A 19920-nucleotide genomic window follows, 5' to 3' on the forward strand; every position below is an offset into this window, starting at 1 on the left:
CACTCTTCATTTCTGTTATCCTCTCGCTGATCTTTCAGTGGTTCCTAATGTTCCCTTTGTTACATGATCTTCTTGTATTATCACATTTCATGTTCTCAACAACTACCAATATTAACCAAAACTCGAGCCTTGCTCTCTCTGGTCTATCAGATTGATTTCTTTCCCTTGCCTGTGTTCATGGCAAAGTTCGTATCAGCCAGTATCCTAAATGTGATACATGACATTTTTCCCTATATCATACTGTTCATCAATATATGTTACCCTATAAAAATTGTGAAGTACTTCACTTCCTTAAATTCCTTAAAGTGCCTGCCATGTGGGAGAAGCTTCTTTCTGTTGTATTTATTGTTACTCACTTTACATTTTGGCTCAGATTCCCACTCCTATAAAATTATCTTGGAAGACTTTAGTCGGTATTTTATTCTCCCTTTTTAAAACTCTTAACTTTTGTGTCAGAAGAAAATGAGGCTTAATCACACACTCTGCCACATAGCACACAGTTATTAAATATGTTCTGATTTATTCTTCCATACTCCGGTATATAATATATAATAAATATTTTATAATTACATTGTAGATTAACCTATAGCCACGTAGGGAGAGGTATTTCATATTGATTCATTCAGAAACACTGTCCATACACATACAAATGTCCAAGGCACATTTCTAGACCTTTTGACACATTAGCTGTAGGCCTTTATGTGTGAAAAAGCTCTCTGGGTAATTATGTGACTCACTGCTTTTTTTTTTTTCTTATATATTTAAAATTTCTTTTTTTATATCAATGTTACAAGTTACTCAACACAAGATAATAAGTACAATAACAATAAATCTGCTTTAGTCAGTGGTTACACTCCCCTCTTATTTTTGTTCCTCTCTCTATCTTGAAGGATTTGGGACAATGTCCATTCTGACTGCTTCAGACTGAGAAGGGACATAGATATTGTGGGTTAGAGGAATGGAACTGTTTTGTTTGCAGTTGAAGTATCTCCTTGTTTAGGGGCTGGGCTGATCCACATCATCATTTTGTTAGTTGTCCAGGGCAGGCCTGAAAAACTGGAGAGTAGGAGTTAGCTGACTGTCTGCTGGGCTTCAGGGCTCAATCCAAAGACGTTGAGTCTCTGAGGAGTGTACTTAGCCAGGAAATTGAAAATTATAGGTTCAGATAAAAGAATAGAAGAATCATGATTAGGGGATTTATAAATTAATATAACTATATTGTATTGAGGTAATAGGTTTTCATGTATTTTCATATCGAGTCTGCCAAGGGGATGTTGATTTTCAAGTGGCTGCATTGCTCGCCTAGGGTATCCAGATGTCAGGATCCTCTGGAGCACTTTCATTTGAGGCTTTCTTTACTGTGGCAGTTTGTGGAGTCTGGCTGAGACGTGTATAGCATAACCACTGGAATGACCTCCTGACTCACTTGAAATCTCTTAGGCATAAAAATTCTCTTTTATTTAATATTTCCCCTTTTGATCAAGGTCATTCTCCAAATTCATCACTTATTAACATTTGGTAATAAGCCCTCGGCATCAGGGAGTCATGTCCCACACCCGGGGGTGTATTAACCAGCCAAAGGGGTGCTGATGCAAAATATCAGAAATCTGTTGGCTTTTATAAGGGGTATTTTTTTGGGAGTAGGAGCTTACAGTTACCAGACCATAAAGCATAAGTTACTTCCCCCGCCAAAGTCTATTGCCATGTGTTGGAGCAAGATGGCTGCCAATATCTGCCTGGGTTCAGGCTTCCTGGGTTCCTCTCTTCCTGGGACTTGCTTCTCTCTGGGCTCAGGGTTCCTTTCTTTCTGGGGCTTGCTTCTCTCTGGGCTCAGGTTCCTGTCTCTTCAGGGTTTGCTTCTCTCCGGGCTCAGGGATCCTCTCTTCCCAGGGCTTGTTTCTCTTTCCTCACAGCCAAGCTTTCTATGTGGTTACTTCCTTGGGCTCCAGCTCAAGACTCCAGCATCAAAACTGCAACAGCAAAACACTCCAACAGCAAAATTCCAGCATCTAAAGCTCCAATTCTGTCCTTTGCCATGTCTTTTATCTGTGAGTCCCCACCTACCAAGCGACGAGGACTCAACACCCTACTGATGTGGCCCAATCAAACCCCTAATCATAATTTAATCACACCCAGGTACAGACCAGTTTACAAACATAATCCAATATCTATTTTTGGAATTCATAACTATATCAAACTGCTACAGGGGGAAAGTAGTGAGTTTATTAGCAGAGTTTATTTGGCTTAGAGAGAGGCCACACTTCAGTAACAAAGATTTTTGCAGGAGGTAACCCTTAGGCATTAATTACAATTAGGCTTAGTTTCATTGTTGGAATAAGGCTCATAAACGCAAGCATTAATATCAAAGTTTGGCTTATTAACCTATTTTCTTTTATTAGGCAATGCTTATATATTCCAGAACTTTTGGCCATTTTTGAGGAAGTAGGAGGACTTCCCCAGGAAGGAAGTTTAATACTTTGTTACTGTGAGCATCTCTATCCAGAAAACATCCCTAAGGCAACAAGGACACATTTATTCAAAATGTGCAAAAGGCCCTGTTTGTCAAAACACCTAACCATATCCCACCTTTTCCTTCTTACATGGGTTATATTAGTTGACAGGTAGAACATAATTTATATACTTGCCTTGCTTCTCATATAAAATTCTTCATCTTTTTTTTTTTTCTTCCGAAGATGAAATTTTGAACAGCAGCTGCCTGCATGTAATTTCAGAGAAGCCTCAGGGTAAAACAGTAATGAAAAGAAAATTTCGTTGTTTCTGTAATATGTAACCTTTTTCTAAGAATTTAAAATGCGACATTCCCATGTACTCTCCCTGTTATTAACATATAACGTTGGTTTGGTACCATTGTTACAGTTGATGTAAAAATGTTAAAATATAGTGCCCTTAACTATAGTCTATATTTTGCTTTAGATGTATTTTTTTCCCATATACCACCCTATTATTTACACCTTATACTAATGACCTACTTTTTTTATAGGTCCTGAAAGATCATTCTTATGTTGTTTTATTAATCACAATCCTGATCCACCACAGAGTTCACTGTTACACAATCCCATGTTTTATCCTCTAGCTTTCCTTCTAGTAATATATACGACCCAAAACTTCCCCTTTCAACCATGTTCATGCACATACTTCAGCGCTGTTTATTACATTCAAAATATTGTTCTGCCATCACCTCTGACCCTTTCTGAACATGACAGGCAATCTAATTATAACTTCTCCATTCTCTATCCCCATTCTATCTCCTGGTAACCTGTTTTCTAGATTCTACATCTGAGTTTCCTTAGTATACTTAGTTCATATTAGTGAAATCATAAAATTATTTGTCCTTTGTTTCTGTTTTATTTCACTCAATATAAGGTCCTTGAGGTTCATCCATGTTGTGTGCATCAGTTCTTTAATCCTTATAGCTGAAAAATATTCCATTGTATATATATCACAATTTTGTTTATCCACTCATCTGTTAATGGACACTTGGGTTGCTTCCATCTTTGGGGAATTGTGAATAATGCTGCTATGAACGCATTGGTATGCATCTATCTGTTCATGTCCTTGTTTTCAACTCTTCAGAGTATATATACCTAGGAGTGAGATTGCCAGATCATATGGCAAATCTATTCTTAGTTTCCTAATGCATAACCAAATGGTCTTCCACTTTGGCCAAATCATTGTACATTCTCCCACCAGCAGTGAATGAGTGTCCCTATTTCTCCACATCCTCTCTAACAGTTGTAGTTTTCAGGATTTTGTTGTTTTTTTGTAAAGATAGATTTATTTATTTCTCTCCCTCCCTCCCCCACCCCAGTTGTCTGTTATCTGTGTCTATTTGCTGCGTCTTCTTTGTCCGCTTCTGTTGTCAGCTCCACGGGAATCTGTGTTTCTTTTTGTTGCATCATCTTGTTGTGTCAGCTTGTTGTGTCAGTTTTCCGTGTGTACGGCACCATTCCTGGGCAGGCTGCACTTTCTTTCACGCTGGGCGGCTCTCCTTACAGGGCATACTCCTTGCGCATGGGGCTCCCCTACACGGGGGACACCCCTGTGTGGCATGGCACTCCTTTCGTGCATCAGCACTGTGCATGGGCCAGCTCCACACGGACCATGGAGGCCCAGGGTTTGAACCACGACCTCCCATGTGGTAGACGGACGCCCTAACCACTGGGCCAAGTCCACCGCCTCTGGATTTTTTTTAATAGTGACCCGTCTAGAAGGCGTGAAATGATGTCTCATTGTGGTTTTATTTGCATTTCTCTAATAACTAGTGATGTTGAGCATCTTTTCATGTGCTTTTTTTTTTTAAGATTTATTTTTTATTTATTTCTCTCCCCTTCCTCTCTGTTGTCTCTTCATGTGCTTTTTAGCCAAATTGTTCTCCTCTTTGAAGAAATGTCTTGCCCATTTTTTGGTTAGGTTGTCTTTTTGTTGTTGAGTTGTGGGATTTCTTTATATATGCTGGATATTAGACCTTATTGGATATGAGCCCTAATGACGTGGCCCAGTCAAAGCCCTAATCAGAACTTAATCATGGCCAAGTACAGATCAGATTACAAACATAATCCAGTATCAATTTTTGGAATTTATAACCTTATCAAACTGCTACAAGTAAGCTGTCTTTTCACTTTCTTGACAAACTCCTTTAAAGCACAAAGGTTTTTAATTTTGAGGTGGTCCCATTTATCTAACTTTTCTCTCATTGCTCATCCTTTGGGTGTGACATTTGTGAAACCATTTCCTACCACAATATCTTGAACATACTTCCCTACATTTTCTTCTAGTTTTATGGTCCTGGCTCTTATATTTAGGTCTTTGATCCATCTTGAGTTAATTTACATATGGGTATGATACTTGTGGTTGTAGATATCCTAGCATCATTTGTTGAAGAGACTGTTCTGTCTCAGCTGAGTGGACTTAGCAGCCTTGTCAAATACCAGTTGACCATAGGTGTGCAGGTCTATTTCTGAACTCTCAATTTGATTCCATTGATCTATATGTCTATCTTTGTGCCACTACCATGCTCTTTTGACACCTGAAGCTTTGTAGTATGTTTTAAATTCAGGTAGTGAATTTCATTATTCTTTTTCAAGATGTTTTGGCCATCTGGAGCCCCTAACCCTCCCAAATAAATCTGATGCTATGCTTTTCCATTTGTTCAAAAAAGGCTGTTGGAATTTTTATTGGGATTATGTTGTATGTGTAAAGAAGATATTTAATCTTACAGTCCATGATCATGGAATATCCTTCCATTTATTTAGCAGTGTTATGTAGTGTTCTGTGTACAAGTCCTTTATACCTTATTTAAATTTATTCATAGATATTCGATTCTTTTAGTTGCTGTTGTAAATGGAATTTTTTGTGTGATTTCCTCTGCATGTTTTTCATTACTAGACTGTAAAAACTCTACCGATTTTTGTGTGTTGATCTTAATCCTACCACTTCACTAAATTCATTTTTTAGCTCTAGTAGCTTTGTTATAGATTTTTCGGGTCTTTATATTATATAGGACCATGTCATCTGCAAATAGTGAAAATTTTTACTTCTTCCTTCCCAATTTGAAGGTCTTTTATATTTTTCTCGCCTAATTGCTCTGGCTAGAACTTCCAATACAATGTTGAATAATAGTGATGACAGTGGGCAACCTTGTCTTGTTCCAGATCTTCAAGGGAAAGCTTTCCATCTTTACTATTGAGTATGATGTTAGCTGTGGGTTTTTCATACACACCCTTTATCATGTTGAGGAAATATCCTTTTCCTATTTTTCTAAATGTTTTTTTAATCAAGAAAGGTTCCCTGCACCTAGCAAAGCCTCCCTCTATCAAAGGCCTTTTCTGCATTGATAGAGTTGATCATGTGATTTTTCTCCTTCGATTTCTTAATGTGGTATATTATGTTAAATTATTTTCTTGTGTTGAACCATCCTTACATACTTGGGATAAAACCTACTTGATCATGGTGTATAATGCATTTAATGTGTTGTTGGATTTGATTCGCAAGTATTTGTTGAGGATTTTTGCTTCCAAATTCATTAGAGAGATTCATCTCTAATTTTCCTTTCTTATAGTATCTTTATGTAGTTTTGATATTAGAGTGACTTTGGCTTCATAGGCTAAGTTAGGTAGTGTGCCCGTGTCTTCAATTTTTGGAAGAGCTTGAGGAGTATTGGTATTGGTTCTATTTGAAATGATTGGTTGAATTCTCCTGTGAAGTCATCTGTTTCTGGGCTCTTCTTCTTGGGATGTTTTTGATGACTGGTTCAATCTCTTTACTTGTGATTGGTCTGGAGAGATCGTCTGTTTCTTCTAGTATCAGTGTAGGTTGTTAGTATGGTTTTTTGTTTTATATTTTTTTTGTTTTTGTTAGTCTAGTTCAAGGTTTGCCCATGTTATTAATCTTCTTAAAGAACCAGGTTTTGGTTTTGTTAATGATCTCCATAGTTTTCCTCAATTTCATTTATTTATGCTCTAATCTTTATTATTTCTTTCCTTCTGCTTCCTTTGGTATTAGTTTGGTATTTTTTTCTTCTGGGTGTGCAGCTAGGTCTTTGATCTTTAGATCTTTCTTCTTTTTGTAATGTTTGTATTTAGGGCTCTGAATTCCCTCTCTGCCCTTCCTTTTCTGTATCCTGTAAGTTTTGATACATTGTGTGTTGGTGAGCTTGCTGACAGACAACATGTAGCCAAAGTGGCCGCTAAGCATACACAATGGCTGTCACAAACGGCACCTCCCTTCTTCCTAGCCATTTTCCCGCCAGAGAAGCCCGCGCGCACCAACTTCAAACCCGCCTCATCCAATCAGTAGCCACTTCAAATTACCACAGTCCCTTTAGCCTATCTATAAAAGAGCTTTCAGCCATCATTAAAGTTTTACAAATGTTTTAAGAGCCCTTGAACATTGTCTCTGACTCTAAGTATGTATGTCTTACTGTCAAGCATATTAAAACAGCTCATATCTTTGCTACTGATGAGTTATCTTAACTTTTCACTGACTTGCAACATCTCATCAGGTTAAAACAGCATCCTGTTTACATTACTCACATATGCTCATACCTCTTTGCCTAGTCCTATGACAGCAAATAATGCTCAAGCTGATTTATTAGTAGGGTGTTTACGAAGTGCTCGTGATTACCATGCTTTAACTCACATTCATGCCTATGAAATAAATATCAAAAGTTAACAAGACTACAGGCACAAGAAATTATTCGCTGTCCTACTTGTGGACCACTAACAGCGGTGCCTTTTCAGGCTGAAACTAATCCCAGAGGCCTAACTCCTAATCAGTTATAGCAGATGGATGTTACTCACATACCATCCTTTAGTAAACTACAATATGTTTATGTTTATATTGACACTTATTCTCATTTTACGTAGACTACTGCTCAAAGTAAGGAACAGTTACATCATGTTCATTCACATCTATAGTCTGCTTTTGCTGTAATGGGATGCCCTCTAAAAATTAAAACTAATAATACACCTTCTTACATTAGTAAATCCTTTTAATCTTTCTTTTTAAAATATGGTATTCAACATGTTGCTAGTATTCCTTATAATTCTACAGGTCAAGCCATAGTTGAATGCAGCCATCATACCCTAAAAACTATGCTTTTAAAACAAAAGGGGGAGATAATAGTATTATAACACCAAAAGATCAATTGGTAAAAGCTTTATTTACTTTAAATTTTCTTAATGTTTATAATTCATTAACACCTGCGGAATATCACTTTGGAAAATGTCAAAGATCTACAGTGGACACAGGAGATGAAGATCAACCAATATTCTAGAAAGATATTTTAAGCAATGAATGGAAAAAAAGGCAGGATTAAAGTAAGGGGGTGAGGCTATGCTCTTATCATTTCAGAAAATGGAGAACAAATTTAGTTACCTGCGAAAAGGATTAAACTCCATAATGAAGAGATGGGGTCTTCTACAACTTCTGATGATGGTAATCGTAAGTAATAAGGAAGCTGCCGGTAATTACACTTATTGGGCCTATATACCTAACCCCCCATTACTTAGAGTGTTAACCTGGAGAAATCCATTCTTTCATATATATCTGAATAAGACCCATATATTCCCTAAACCAATTAATGATCAATTGCCAATTAAACCCTATGAGGAAGGACAAAGAATCGATAATCTCATATTACCATTTGATTATCGACCCTTATGCATTAGTAACCATCCTTCCTGTATGTAGGTTAAAAATCAGGCCATAATTATCTTCAAAAATAGTAATACTCAGTTTATTGTGACTTTGTTTCCCTCTTACAATTTAATCATAACCAAGAATCCTACTTATGATTGTCGGAAAATTAACTATAACCCAAAAATGCTCTATTCTATAAAAATGAGGCCTTTCATCCTAGTAGCCATTACCCCGCAACTAACATACTATGGAGAAGGCAAACTAAAAATTTTACTATCCCCATCTGTGTCAAAAAGAGCTGCCTTCCTCCCTATATTGGTACGAATTAGCCTCACAGCTTCAGTCGCTGCAGCCGCCACAGCAGGTGGCACTCTTAGTCATGGCCTCATCAGCTCGCAATACTTTAAACAACAACGACAAATTAGCCTAGAATCCACTGCGCAGTCTCTTGACTGCAGCGGCAACTAACCTCCCTCGCCCAAGTAGCCTTGCAAAACCGTAGGGCCTTAGATCTACTCACAGCTGAAAAAGGAGGAACATGTTTATTCCTCCAAGAAGAATGCTGTTATTATGTCAATGAATCTGGAGTTGTAGAACAAAATATTAACAAAATATTAACAAAAAAAAAAACTTAATAATCTACGTAAAACTTATATACCAATCAAAATAGTGCCAATCCCTTTCTCAATTGCTTTTCTTCTCCCATCACAGTGTGGCTTGCCCCTCTACTTAGTCCTCTTATACTAACCGTTATTTTCTTCACCATAGTGCCTTGTCTCTTAAAGTGGTTGCAGAGGCGAATAGAAAACATTTCTTCCCTCACTATTTACTCCATGCAGCTCCGCCAGTACCAACCGCTTGCGCAAGAAGAAACTGAAACCACCACTGCCGTGTAGCCATGTAGCTAGCACACAGCCACCTTCCCTCCAGCCACAAAGCTCAGTTGGCAGCCAGAGACGGGTAAGACCTCCAGAGGGAGGCAACCTAAGACAGGCGCAACTGCGTGGCATAAATGACTCGTAACTGGTAGCCAAGGACGGGTAAGATTCTCAAGGGAGAACAACCTAAGACAGGCACAGTTATTGCAGTCTTGAAATAAAACAAAAATGGAGGTATTGTTGGTGAGCTTGCTGGCAAACAACATGTAGCCAAAATGGCCGCTAAGCATACACAATGGCTATCACAAATGGCTCCTCCCTTCTTCCTAGCCATTTTCCCGCCAGAGAAGTCCGCGCACACCAACTTCAAACCCGCCTCATCCAATCAGTAGCCGCTTCAAATTACCACAGTCCCTTTAGCCTATCTATAATTGACATGTCACCTCAAGCCCCCACCCCTGCCTATATAAGCTGTACCACTTCCCCAGTAAACTAGACCTGCACCATGAGCCTGCGTCTCCGGGGTGGTTACTGTGTGTTTAACCTGGCTGTGTGATACCGAGGTCCCGTTGTCACTCACAACCCGTTCGCCTCACTGAGGCGAAAGCCGTCTAGCTAACAGCCCCAGGGCCACACCCACAATTGTGTTCTCATTTTCATTTGCCTTGATATATTTACTGATTTATCTTGCAATTTCTTCTTTGACTCACTGCTTGTTTAAGAGTGTGATTGTCGGAGTCATGGACATGAAGGGTGTCAGGAATGAAAGACAGAGATTGGGATCAGGGGATCTGAGAGCATTGAAGCCTCAAGCTCATCAGACAAATTTATTAATTTTTAGTCTTTTCCCAATCAAACATAGAATTATTATAAGCAAGTGGAGTAATGCAAAAGTTACTTTCATTCCAATCACATTTCAGTTCCCTAAGTAAGTTTAATATATATACTTGATGTCCAAGATATAAAACTGCTGATTCTAAATCATTAACTCTACTGTTTAATTCTCCATCAATATGTTCTTGACTATGCCATAAGTCACTAGCATTCTTATACCATTCATGCACGTATTGTTGAGTCTGCACCATCTCATGCAAGGCCATGATAGCTGTAGCGGCAGCTGCAATGACACCAATCAATTCTAATATGCCAGCTATTAGCAGTCCCACAAATCGCTTCGAGTGCTTTAGGATTTCTTGAGCCATATGGAACAGCAGTTGACTCTCAGGTGACGATTGCCAAATTCGGTTCAGTTGTACTGGAATCCACACTCCCTGCCATCTTCAAGCCATTGTAATGAAATCGCCATTCTGTAAAATATTCTCAGACAAGTATGCAAGGTCCCACTTTTATAAAATAGAGCATTCTCGGTTATAGTTAATTTTCTGACCACAAACATATAAGCATCTCTTACACACGATTGAAAATGATGAATTTGATCTAAATGCAGATATTGACTATTGTTACTATTATTCCCAATCCATTCTATAGTAGGAGCTATTCCTAGAAAAACTTTCCACAAATTCTTCTGTTTATGTATAGATGTAATGTTACACCATGGAGAAGGGATCCATTTCCCTTTATAATTTCCAAACACTATTATTTTTAGTAAAAATTATTTTTTGTTGTCCTTTACTATTTAGACCATACTAAATAAATCTGCCATAATATGGAGAGGGATTCCCCATTGGGGAACTCTCCCATGCTATTCCATAGGTATCATTAAAAATGACAGATCCTCTTCCCCTATGGCACTCTTGGCATTCTTCTTTATCCCTACTGTCTTTTTGCAGACAATGATAAGAAGGATTTTTGATCATGATAAAATTGTAAGAGGGAAATAAAGTCACAATAAACTGAACATTATTATTTTTGAAGATAATTATGACCCGATTTTTAACATACATACAGGAAAGATGGTTACCAATGCATAAGGGTTGATAATCAAATGGTAATACAAGATTATAGATTCTTTGTCTTTCCTCATAGGGTTTAATTGGCAATTGATCATCAATTGGTCCAGGGAATATATGGGTCTTATTGAGATATATATGAAAGAATGTATCTTTCCAGGTTAACACTCTAGTAATGAGGGGTTAGGTATATAGGCCCAATAAGTGTAATTACCAGCAGCTTCCTTATTACTTACGATCACCATCATCAGAAGTTGCAGAAGACCCCATCTCTTCATTCCGAAGTTTAATCCTCTTCGTAGGTAACCAAATTTGTTCTCCATTTTCTGAAATGACAAGAGCATAGCCTCGCCCCCATACTTTAATCCTGCCTTTTTTCCATTCATTGCTTAAAATATCTTTCCAGAATATTGGTTGATCTTCATTTCCTGCGTCCACTGTAAATGTTTGACATTTTCCAAAGTGACATTCCGCAGGTGTCAATGAATTATAAACATTAAGAAAATTTAAAGTAAATAAAGCTTTTTCCAGTTGATCTTTTGGTGTTATATTACCATCATCTCCCCCTTTTGTTTTAAAAGCATAGTTTTTAGGGTATGATGGCTACGTTCAACTATGGCTTGACCTGTAGGATTATAAGGATACCAGTAACATGTTCCATAGCATACGTAGAACAAAAAGAAGCAAAAGACTTACTAATGTAAGAAGGACCATTATCAGTTTTAATTTTCCAGGGGCATTCCATCACAGCAAAAGCAGACCATAAATGTGAATGAACATGATGAAAACATTTACCACTTTGTGCAGTAGCCCACAAAAAATGAGAATAAGTATCAGTGCAGACATGGACATATCTTAATTTACCAAATGGTGGTATATGAGTAACATTCATCTGCCACAGTTGATAAGGAGCCAGGCCTCTGGGATTAGTCCCAGCCTGAAAAGGCACTGTAGTTAAGGGTCCACAGGTGGGACAGGTGCGAATAATTTCTTGAGCTTGATGTTTTGTTAATTAAGGAAATTTATGTCTAAGTCCCTTAGTATTAATATGAGTTAATGCATGATATTTACTGGCATCTTGCAAACATCCTATTAATAAATTAGCTCTTGTATTTTGGGTAGCTAGAGGACCAGGAAGGGAAGAATGAGACCGGATATGAGTAATATATATGGGCTGATTTCTTTGCTGAATGAAGACTTGAAGGTTGGCAAAAAGTTGAGACAATTCATCAGTAATAAAAATATGAGCTGTTTTAATATGACCTACAGTTAAACACACATATTTAGAATCCGAGACAATATTCAAGGGCTCTTGAAACGTTTGTAAAACCTTAATGATGGCTGAAAGCTCTGTGCGTTGAGCAGACGAAAAAGGAGTTTACCAAACTTGTTCTTTTTGAGAAGTAACATGTGCTGCTTTTCCATTCCTACTACTATCAGTAAATACTGTACAAAATGGTTGGGCTATGCACATAGCCCTGAAAAGTACTGCAAAAGTCTATTGTTTTTTACAGATAGAGGGAATGCATCTGGCTTGACTTGTTTAAGAAGACACTAAAGAAAGTTTTGGCAAATTTTAAAACCAAGTGATAGCAACACAGCTGGACATTAACTTCTTGCAACAAACTAGCAGTGTTTGGTATAGCTGCATATTACAGTGTTGTTACTTTATGATAAGAGGTTTTCTGTGACACATACTGTTTTATAATAATTAAAACCATAATTTAACCACATTGTACTTCTCTTTAATATTATGCTGAAATATTGGTAACTTTATACACTGTTAAGCATTTATAGGAACTTTTTACTCATACAACTTTAATTAACAGAGGGTTAAAGAAAAAAACTTGTTAATTTTATAGCACTTTCAAACACCTTCTATTTGACTTATAACATATTAAATGAACTTAACTATTACTTTAATTTTTCTTCAAGGTAAAAGAACAAATTTCTTATAATTAGTTTGGAATAAAAAGCTACTTTTCAGGATTTGGTTTTGAGAAAGCAGTTTTGAACATTTTGTTCTTTTAAAAGAGATAAAACTTTTCCTTCCTGGAACACTGAGGAAATGATGAGGTTAAAGCACAAGAAGCACAGACTTTCTTTGTATATTGATTATTCAGGATAAAAGCTTTTACCAAAACAGATTAATGACTTAAGAGGTTTTGAGAAAAAACAAAATTTTAACTTTGCATTAGTATACTACTTGATACTAAACCTTTTAAAATTTTATAAATAGACCCATCAAATTTTATTTAACTTTAATCATAAAAATTTCTTTTCTACGAACCTTCTACACTTTAGTATTCACCTAGGTGTTGTTCCACACTCTACTCTTTCCCAATAATCAATTATTTTTATCTTAGGACAAAATCATCTCCTGTTTCCTTAGTAATAAAAAGTCATTCCATATAGCCCACATACGAAGTTATCAAGCAAACTTCTTACAACATAATACCATCAACACTAAACAAGCTTGTTAAAATAATGAACTTTTCTTTACTTTAAATACTTAGTAGCATGCAATATCAGAAACAGTCCTCTAGAAGCAAGTTGTCAGGAGGCTGGCTGCCACCAAATTTCCCATTATAAAATTACCTTTTATTATTATTATTATTATTAATTCAGGTTTGTTTAATAATGACTTTTTGGAATTAGCCATTTAAACACTTTAATTTAAACAATACTTTGTTAAATTTCTTATAATTATTTATAATCATATAGACTATAATTATATTATTTTAAGACAAATTTTATCTTCACAGAACACATTTCCTTACTTAAAGTTACCACAATACCTTTTACAACTTGCTACATGCGTTTAAGTTCCAAGAGTTTATGAAAATTAGCCATCCTACTTTAGAACAAACACACTTTTTAGAAAAAACTCATTAAATTTCAGTCAGCATTTCCACAAACTTTTAACCTTCTTTAATATTCATTTAAGTTTTACATCCTTCATTTTATCCTGTGAAGAAAAATAAGCTATTCATTTCAGTCTAGGCAAGAACAACTTTTTATGAAAAGACTTATAGTAATTTTGTTAATCAAGACTTACAATTTTTATCATTGTAGAGATCTTATTAACATTTAAACTTAAGTATTAATATAAGCACTTATTTAATTTTTGGCCATTTGAATAGAGCTCTTTTTAAAATTTTTTATTAATTTATATTACCATCTGGAGGTATCAAAATATACACTGACATTGAACGAACAGACACAAAACAATTACAACACATTAACAGAAACATACAGTTTGCAACTAACTCATAATTCTTACTTTCTTGATATAGCTGTTTTTAAGTTCTCCGTTATATCACATTTTAGATATCACTTATTAAGAGTTCTTCTGGAATCCATGTTGCCTGTAACATGCAAATTTGTGCTTGGAAACATTTTTATAAGTTATTAGCAATCAGTTAAGATAACTTGAGCAGCAGAAATGTAGCTAAGCCCTTATTTAGTAGTTTAGACAAACTGTTAACACACATTTTTGGATTATTACTCTGTAAGACTATCCTGAGACTTGAAGTTCAGGAGTAAACTATTGATTTAAAACTGAAAATTCCTTTTTAAGCCTTGATAAAAATTTTGTACTAATTTTATTATCTTGGTTAAATAAGCCTAATTAGAATTAGCATGGAAACAAAACAGAACACCAATGTTGCCATGTTTTTCTCTTTTTTTCAGTGGCTTAACTCTATTAACCCCCAGTAGCCCACAGCTACATTGTCATGTAGACAGCAGGGGGTTTGCAGAGTTGCTGCCAGAATAGTTTCCTTATCTTAGTTAACACTTTAACAGAGAGTTTTCTTAGAGGCCTGATTTCACTAACAAGGACTTTATTTATTATCTTTGCCTGTTTTAAATCTTTCAATAGTTTAAAAGGTATTGGCTCAGGATGAAACTCGACACCCCCTTGCAGATTTTTTGTATCTGGTGGTATCGCATGTAATGTTACAGGGAAAGCAGATAATAATTGTTTAATATAAGGCAAAGCATTGGCAATATCTGAAAACATTTCTAATTTAGGCTTAGTAACAAGGCAATTCAGTAGGTGCAGAGGGTTGTACTGGATACACAGAAGACATTTCATTAGGACACTTCACTGAGCTTTTATTGATGAAAGGGTTAATATCAGGATGAGGGAAAAAACCTTATGGTTCCCCATTTGCCTCAAGCTCCTATTTTTGTTCCAATTTACTTTCTTTCATTTTAAATTTACTTATGGGCTTAGAAAATATAGTAATTTCATCTTTCTCTCCTTCTTCAGACTGTAAAGGATCTAAGGTTGCCACTATCTGGTGGCATAAGGCCCATACTGATAATGGAATGAATTCCCTTTTTTGATATGCTCTTCATAAAGCTTTCATTACACGTTTCCACTGTTTTAAATTTAAAACATTACGCCCCTGAAGCTGAAACCAACCACAATACTTTTGTATTAAAGCAAACAATTCTATTAACTCATAACTTTTTACAGGCACACCACTAGCTTTCAATAAAAGTTTTAACACTTGCAAATATGCTTCCACAGGTCCCATTTGATTACCCATTACCCTGATGTCTTCGCAGAAATGTTACTTACCATCTTAATCTTGAAGACTCGAATCACTCTGCTTTGGATGTCACACACGACCCTTGATGAGGTCTTTTCCGCGGTTCCCGATACTGATTTGGAAGCCTCACTAACTTCTTTGGGCCCCACGTTGGGTGCCAGATTTCAGAGTCATGGACCCAAAGGGTATCGGGAATGAAAGACAAAGAGAGATTGGGATCAGGGGATCTGCGAGCATTGAAGCCTCAAGCTCATCAGACAAATTTATTAATCTAGGGGGCTTCTTTTCTAGCTAACTATTCCCATTACCTCATACTTACTAACACAGTGAATTAGATAGTTACCAAAGCTCATAATGTTCTATTATGTTATTGAAACAAATATACTCCTTAATCTTGTTGCCCAGGTTACTTGAGATATCAAGTCTGGGTTCTGCTGGAATGTTATGTTTCCCAGAGAGATTAGCCACCTGCACGTATATCTCTAGGGACAGCATGACCCAGTAGTCAGAAAGTAACTTGCTACCACGGAAACAGCATGCCTTTGTTTCCCACATGTGATGTTTGGGAAGTGGACTTGGCCCAATGGATAGGGCATCTGCCTACCACATGGGAGGCCCGTGGTTCAAACCCCAGGCCTCCTTGACCCGTGTGACCCATGTGGAGCTGGCCCATGCACAGTGCTGATGTGTACAAGGAGTGCCCTGCCACGCAGGAGTGTCCCCTGCATAGGGGAGCCCCACGTGCAAGGAGTGCGCCCTGTAAGGAGAGCCACCCAGCACAAAAGAAAGTGCAGCCTGCCCAAGAATGGTGCCGCACACACGGAGAGCTGACACAAGATGATGCAACAAAAAGAAACACAGATTCCCGGTGCCACTCATAAGGATAGAAGCAGTCACAGAAGAATACACAGCGAATGGACACAGAGAGCAGACAACTGGGGGGGGGGGGGGGGGGGAAGGGGAGAGAAATAAATGAAAATAAATAAAAAATCTTAAAAAAAAAGAGTATGATGTTTAGCTTGCATATATTTGTGAATTTTCCATTCTCTTCCCATTATTGATCTCCAGCTTTGTTGGAGTGTGGGTGCTTTGTGTAATTTCAATCTTGCTTAGACTTGTTCTCTGACTTAACATGTGGTCTCTCCTAGAGAATGATTCATGAGCACTTGAGAAGAGTGTGTATCCTGCTGCTTTGTGTTGATTTTTCTTTATATGTCTGTTAGGCCTACTTTTATTTTCTTGTACAAGATCTCCATTTCCTTATTTGATTCTGTTGTCTAGATGTTCTATCTGTTGCTTAGTGTGGTGTATTGGAAATCCCTCACTATTACTGTAGTGCAGTGTTTCTTAACCAAAGGGGTCTGTGAGCTTGAAGTGAAGTTCAATAAAACATAATTCTTTTGGGGACGTGTTGGTGTGGGTGTGATGTATTTATTAAATAACACACAGTATAGTGTGACTTAGTAAAGTGTCCTTGGTTTTCACCTGACTGGCAAAGTGTTCTGTAGAACAAAAGGTTAAGAACTCCTGCTGTAGGGGCATCTATTTCTCCCCTTAATTCTGCCAGTGTTTGCCTGGAACACCTTAGTTGTTGCATAAATATTTAGAATTGTTCTTCTTGGGATATTGCCACTTTTATTAATATATAGTGTCCTTTGTATCTAATGACAGTTTGGCATTTAAATTCTGTTTTGTCCAATATTTTTGTAATTTTTTGTCTAGGCATTTATCTTGATGAGTTTATTCAGATGTTCTGTTTACCTCTCTTACCTAGGGTTTTTTGGTTTTTTTTAAAGATTTATTTATTTATTTCTCTCCCCTTTCCCCACCCCCTACCCCGGTTGTCTGTTCTCTGTGTCTGTTTGCTGCGTCTTCTTTGTCCGCTTCTTTTGTCATCAGTGGCTCGGGAATCTCTGTTTCCTTTCGTTGCATCATCCTGTTGTGTCAGCTCTCCGTGTGTGCGGTGCCATTCCTGGGCAGGCTGCACTTTCTTTCGCGCTGGGCGGCTCTCCTTATGGGGCGCACTCCTTGCGCGTGGGGCTCCCCTAAGCAGGGGACACTCCTGCGTGGCAGGGCACTCCTTGCGCGCATAAGCACTGCGCATGGGCCAGCTCCACACGGGTCAAGGAGGCCCAGGGTTTGAACCGCGGACCTCCCATATGGTAGACGGACGCCTTCCCCACTGGGCCAAGTCCGCCGCCCCTCTTACCTAAGATTTTATTGTTGTTTGTCTTTATATTAGGCTTTTCTTTTACTCTTGGTTCAGCTTATCCTAAATCTTTAGGATTTCCCCAGTTTAATTGTTCAAAACTGGACCAGGGCCCCACAAAGATGGTGCAGACCAGTTCCAAAGAATTGGTTCCTCAGTGACAGCCTCTGTCTCCCCATCCTCCTCCTTCCCTTTCTTGGATGTTTTACCATGGTCCCCTGGCCTCCAGAGTCCAAGCACCCACTGTCATGCTTCCCACTGAGACCTACAAAGCCTTCCTCACAAACTACCTGCATTGCTTTCCCTGTACCTAGCAAAGCCTCCTAATGAGCTGCCAGCAGCACCTCCCTTGCACCCAGCAAGGCCTCCCCTAGAAGCCACCAATGGTGCTTCTCCAATGCCTCTCTACTTTCCTGGCATCTGGCATGACTTCCTTCATGAGCTGTCTGCCCCACTTCCCCTGTACCCGAGTAGCTTTCCTGTCTTCTTGCCCTTCCTGGAGGACAAGTTTGCTCTACTGCTCCCTACTCTGCCACCTTGGATCCTTTCACTGCTTTCTAAGGCTCACTGATTTAATTTATATTACAGATATATGCAGTTAATTGGAATGAAGATTATGTATTGGTAGGAAAAGCAAAGCTGCAGAAAATACATGTTATGTCATATAAGTTGCTGTTGGTTAAAAGGTAAACTATTACTTAACACAAAACCAAGGGAAAGTGCTGCCCGTTTAACTGTGGATATACCATTAGTTTTAAGGTGGATGTTGATTTCAGTGATGATAGTTTGCTTAAAAATCTTACATGTGAGATACATGAGTTTTCTCCCATATTCATTGTTAAAAATGAAGGGTGGAGGGAAGCGGCCGTGGCTCAATCAGTTGGGCTCCCATCTACCACATGGGAGGCCCTGGATTCACGTCCCAGGGCCTCCTTGTGAAGGCAGGCTTGCCCACACACTGTGGAGAGCCGCCCAGCCCATGGAGAGCCAACTCAGCAGGTTGACACAACAAAAAAGGGAGACAAGCAGAAATACAATGGAGTGCGCAGAAATCGACAGAGAGCAGACAGCAAGCAAGCCGCAAGGGGGGAGGGGAAATTAAATACAGACAGAAGAACGCACAGCACACAAAAAGCCACAAAGCGGGGGTGGGGGGGGGGGGGAAGAATGAAGGGTAGACACAGTAACTACTTTCAGATTTTAAAGCAAATGGTGTTTAAATTGGTTGGAAGATATAAGAAGCCTTTTAAAAAAATCATTGTTAAACCTTGGGGAAAAATAGCTTTTCTCTGAAGGCCATGTAGATTCTAAATGGTTCCAAAGCAGGATGCAGGATAACTAGAGAAAGAATACGGATATAAGATTATTGTTGGAAATGAACCATTTGGTGATGACCATTCACCTGTCAAATTTGAGCACAAGATATGCTGGACTGGTGGAATGGTAGCCAGAATACGTAATGAGCATGCAATTAGTATAAAACTTTCTTTTTCAAAATCATGTCTCTTAAATCTTTAACCCAGTGTTACTTAGGGAATGGGCTTAAGGCTTTAAAATGTTTCCAGCATAACTCTGTCACTTTGATTCCTAGAATGTGGGTTGCAGCAAGGTAATTCCAGTAATAACATACTCAGAAAATTTATGATAAATATGGAAACTCTTCGTAAAGCTTCCTGAATTAGGTCGAAACATATCCTTAAGGTTCTACAGTCAGTGAAAACTATAGATATTAAAAAGTAGATAGAAAGCTGGATTACGGATTGGACAGAATCCTTTTGGTTTTAGGAAAAATTGGTTTGCACAAATTGAGAGGAGGAATGTTAATGTTTGATGGTCAAAACAGGTTCATTGAGCAGCCTTGATATAATAGAGACAGGTACCTGATATAATTCATCCAGGATAGAGCAGTGAATCTAGTCCAGGTGGAAAAATGACTTATATATATCAATTTTAAATTTCCACTTGTATATTTGTGTTCCCATGAGTGACAGTATTGGAATCATTAAAGCATGATGTACAACATGAAGAAATTGGTGTCATTGTAAATGTTTTTGGTATTCATGTGTTGAATAGAACAACCAAAGGAAGCATGTAGTCTAAGTTCGAGAATTACATTTTAAAATTCCAAATACAGTATTCATTTCTACTTTACTATATCTTTATCTGTTTTATAATGGTTTTCTTATGTACGTTTTGTTTTT

At 37.8% G+C, this 19920-nt stretch overlaps 1 protein-coding gene across 2 annotated transcripts in view; it reads left to right on the forward strand.

The window, feature by feature from the left end:
* The window catches only part of LOC111764019 (KRAB domain-containing protein 4-like), a 56962-nt gene that overhangs the window by 23125 nt on the left and 13917 nt on the right, over positions 1 to 19920 (forward strand). Inside the window, exon 6 of one of the 2 annotated variants that reach the window (XM_071216638.1) lies at positions 15489 to 16447. The exons of the other annotated variant lie outside the window; for it this stretch is intronic. Coding sequence (XP_071072739.1) covers positions 15489 to 15499 — 11 coding nt within the window. The 3' untranslated portion in view covers positions 15500 to 16447. Of the gene's footprint in view, positions 1 to 15488; positions 16448 to 19920 lie in introns of those variants that run through there. 2 annotated transcript variants of the gene reach the window in all.

The sequence above is a fragment of the Dasypus novemcinctus genome, chromosome 8, assembly GCF_030445035.2.
Source record: "Dasypus novemcinctus isolate mDasNov1 chromosome 8, mDasNov1.1.hap2, whole genome shotgun sequence".
NCBI classification, from domain to species: domain Eukaryota; kingdom Metazoa; phylum Chordata; class Mammalia; order Cingulata; family Dasypodidae; genus Dasypus; species Dasypus novemcinctus.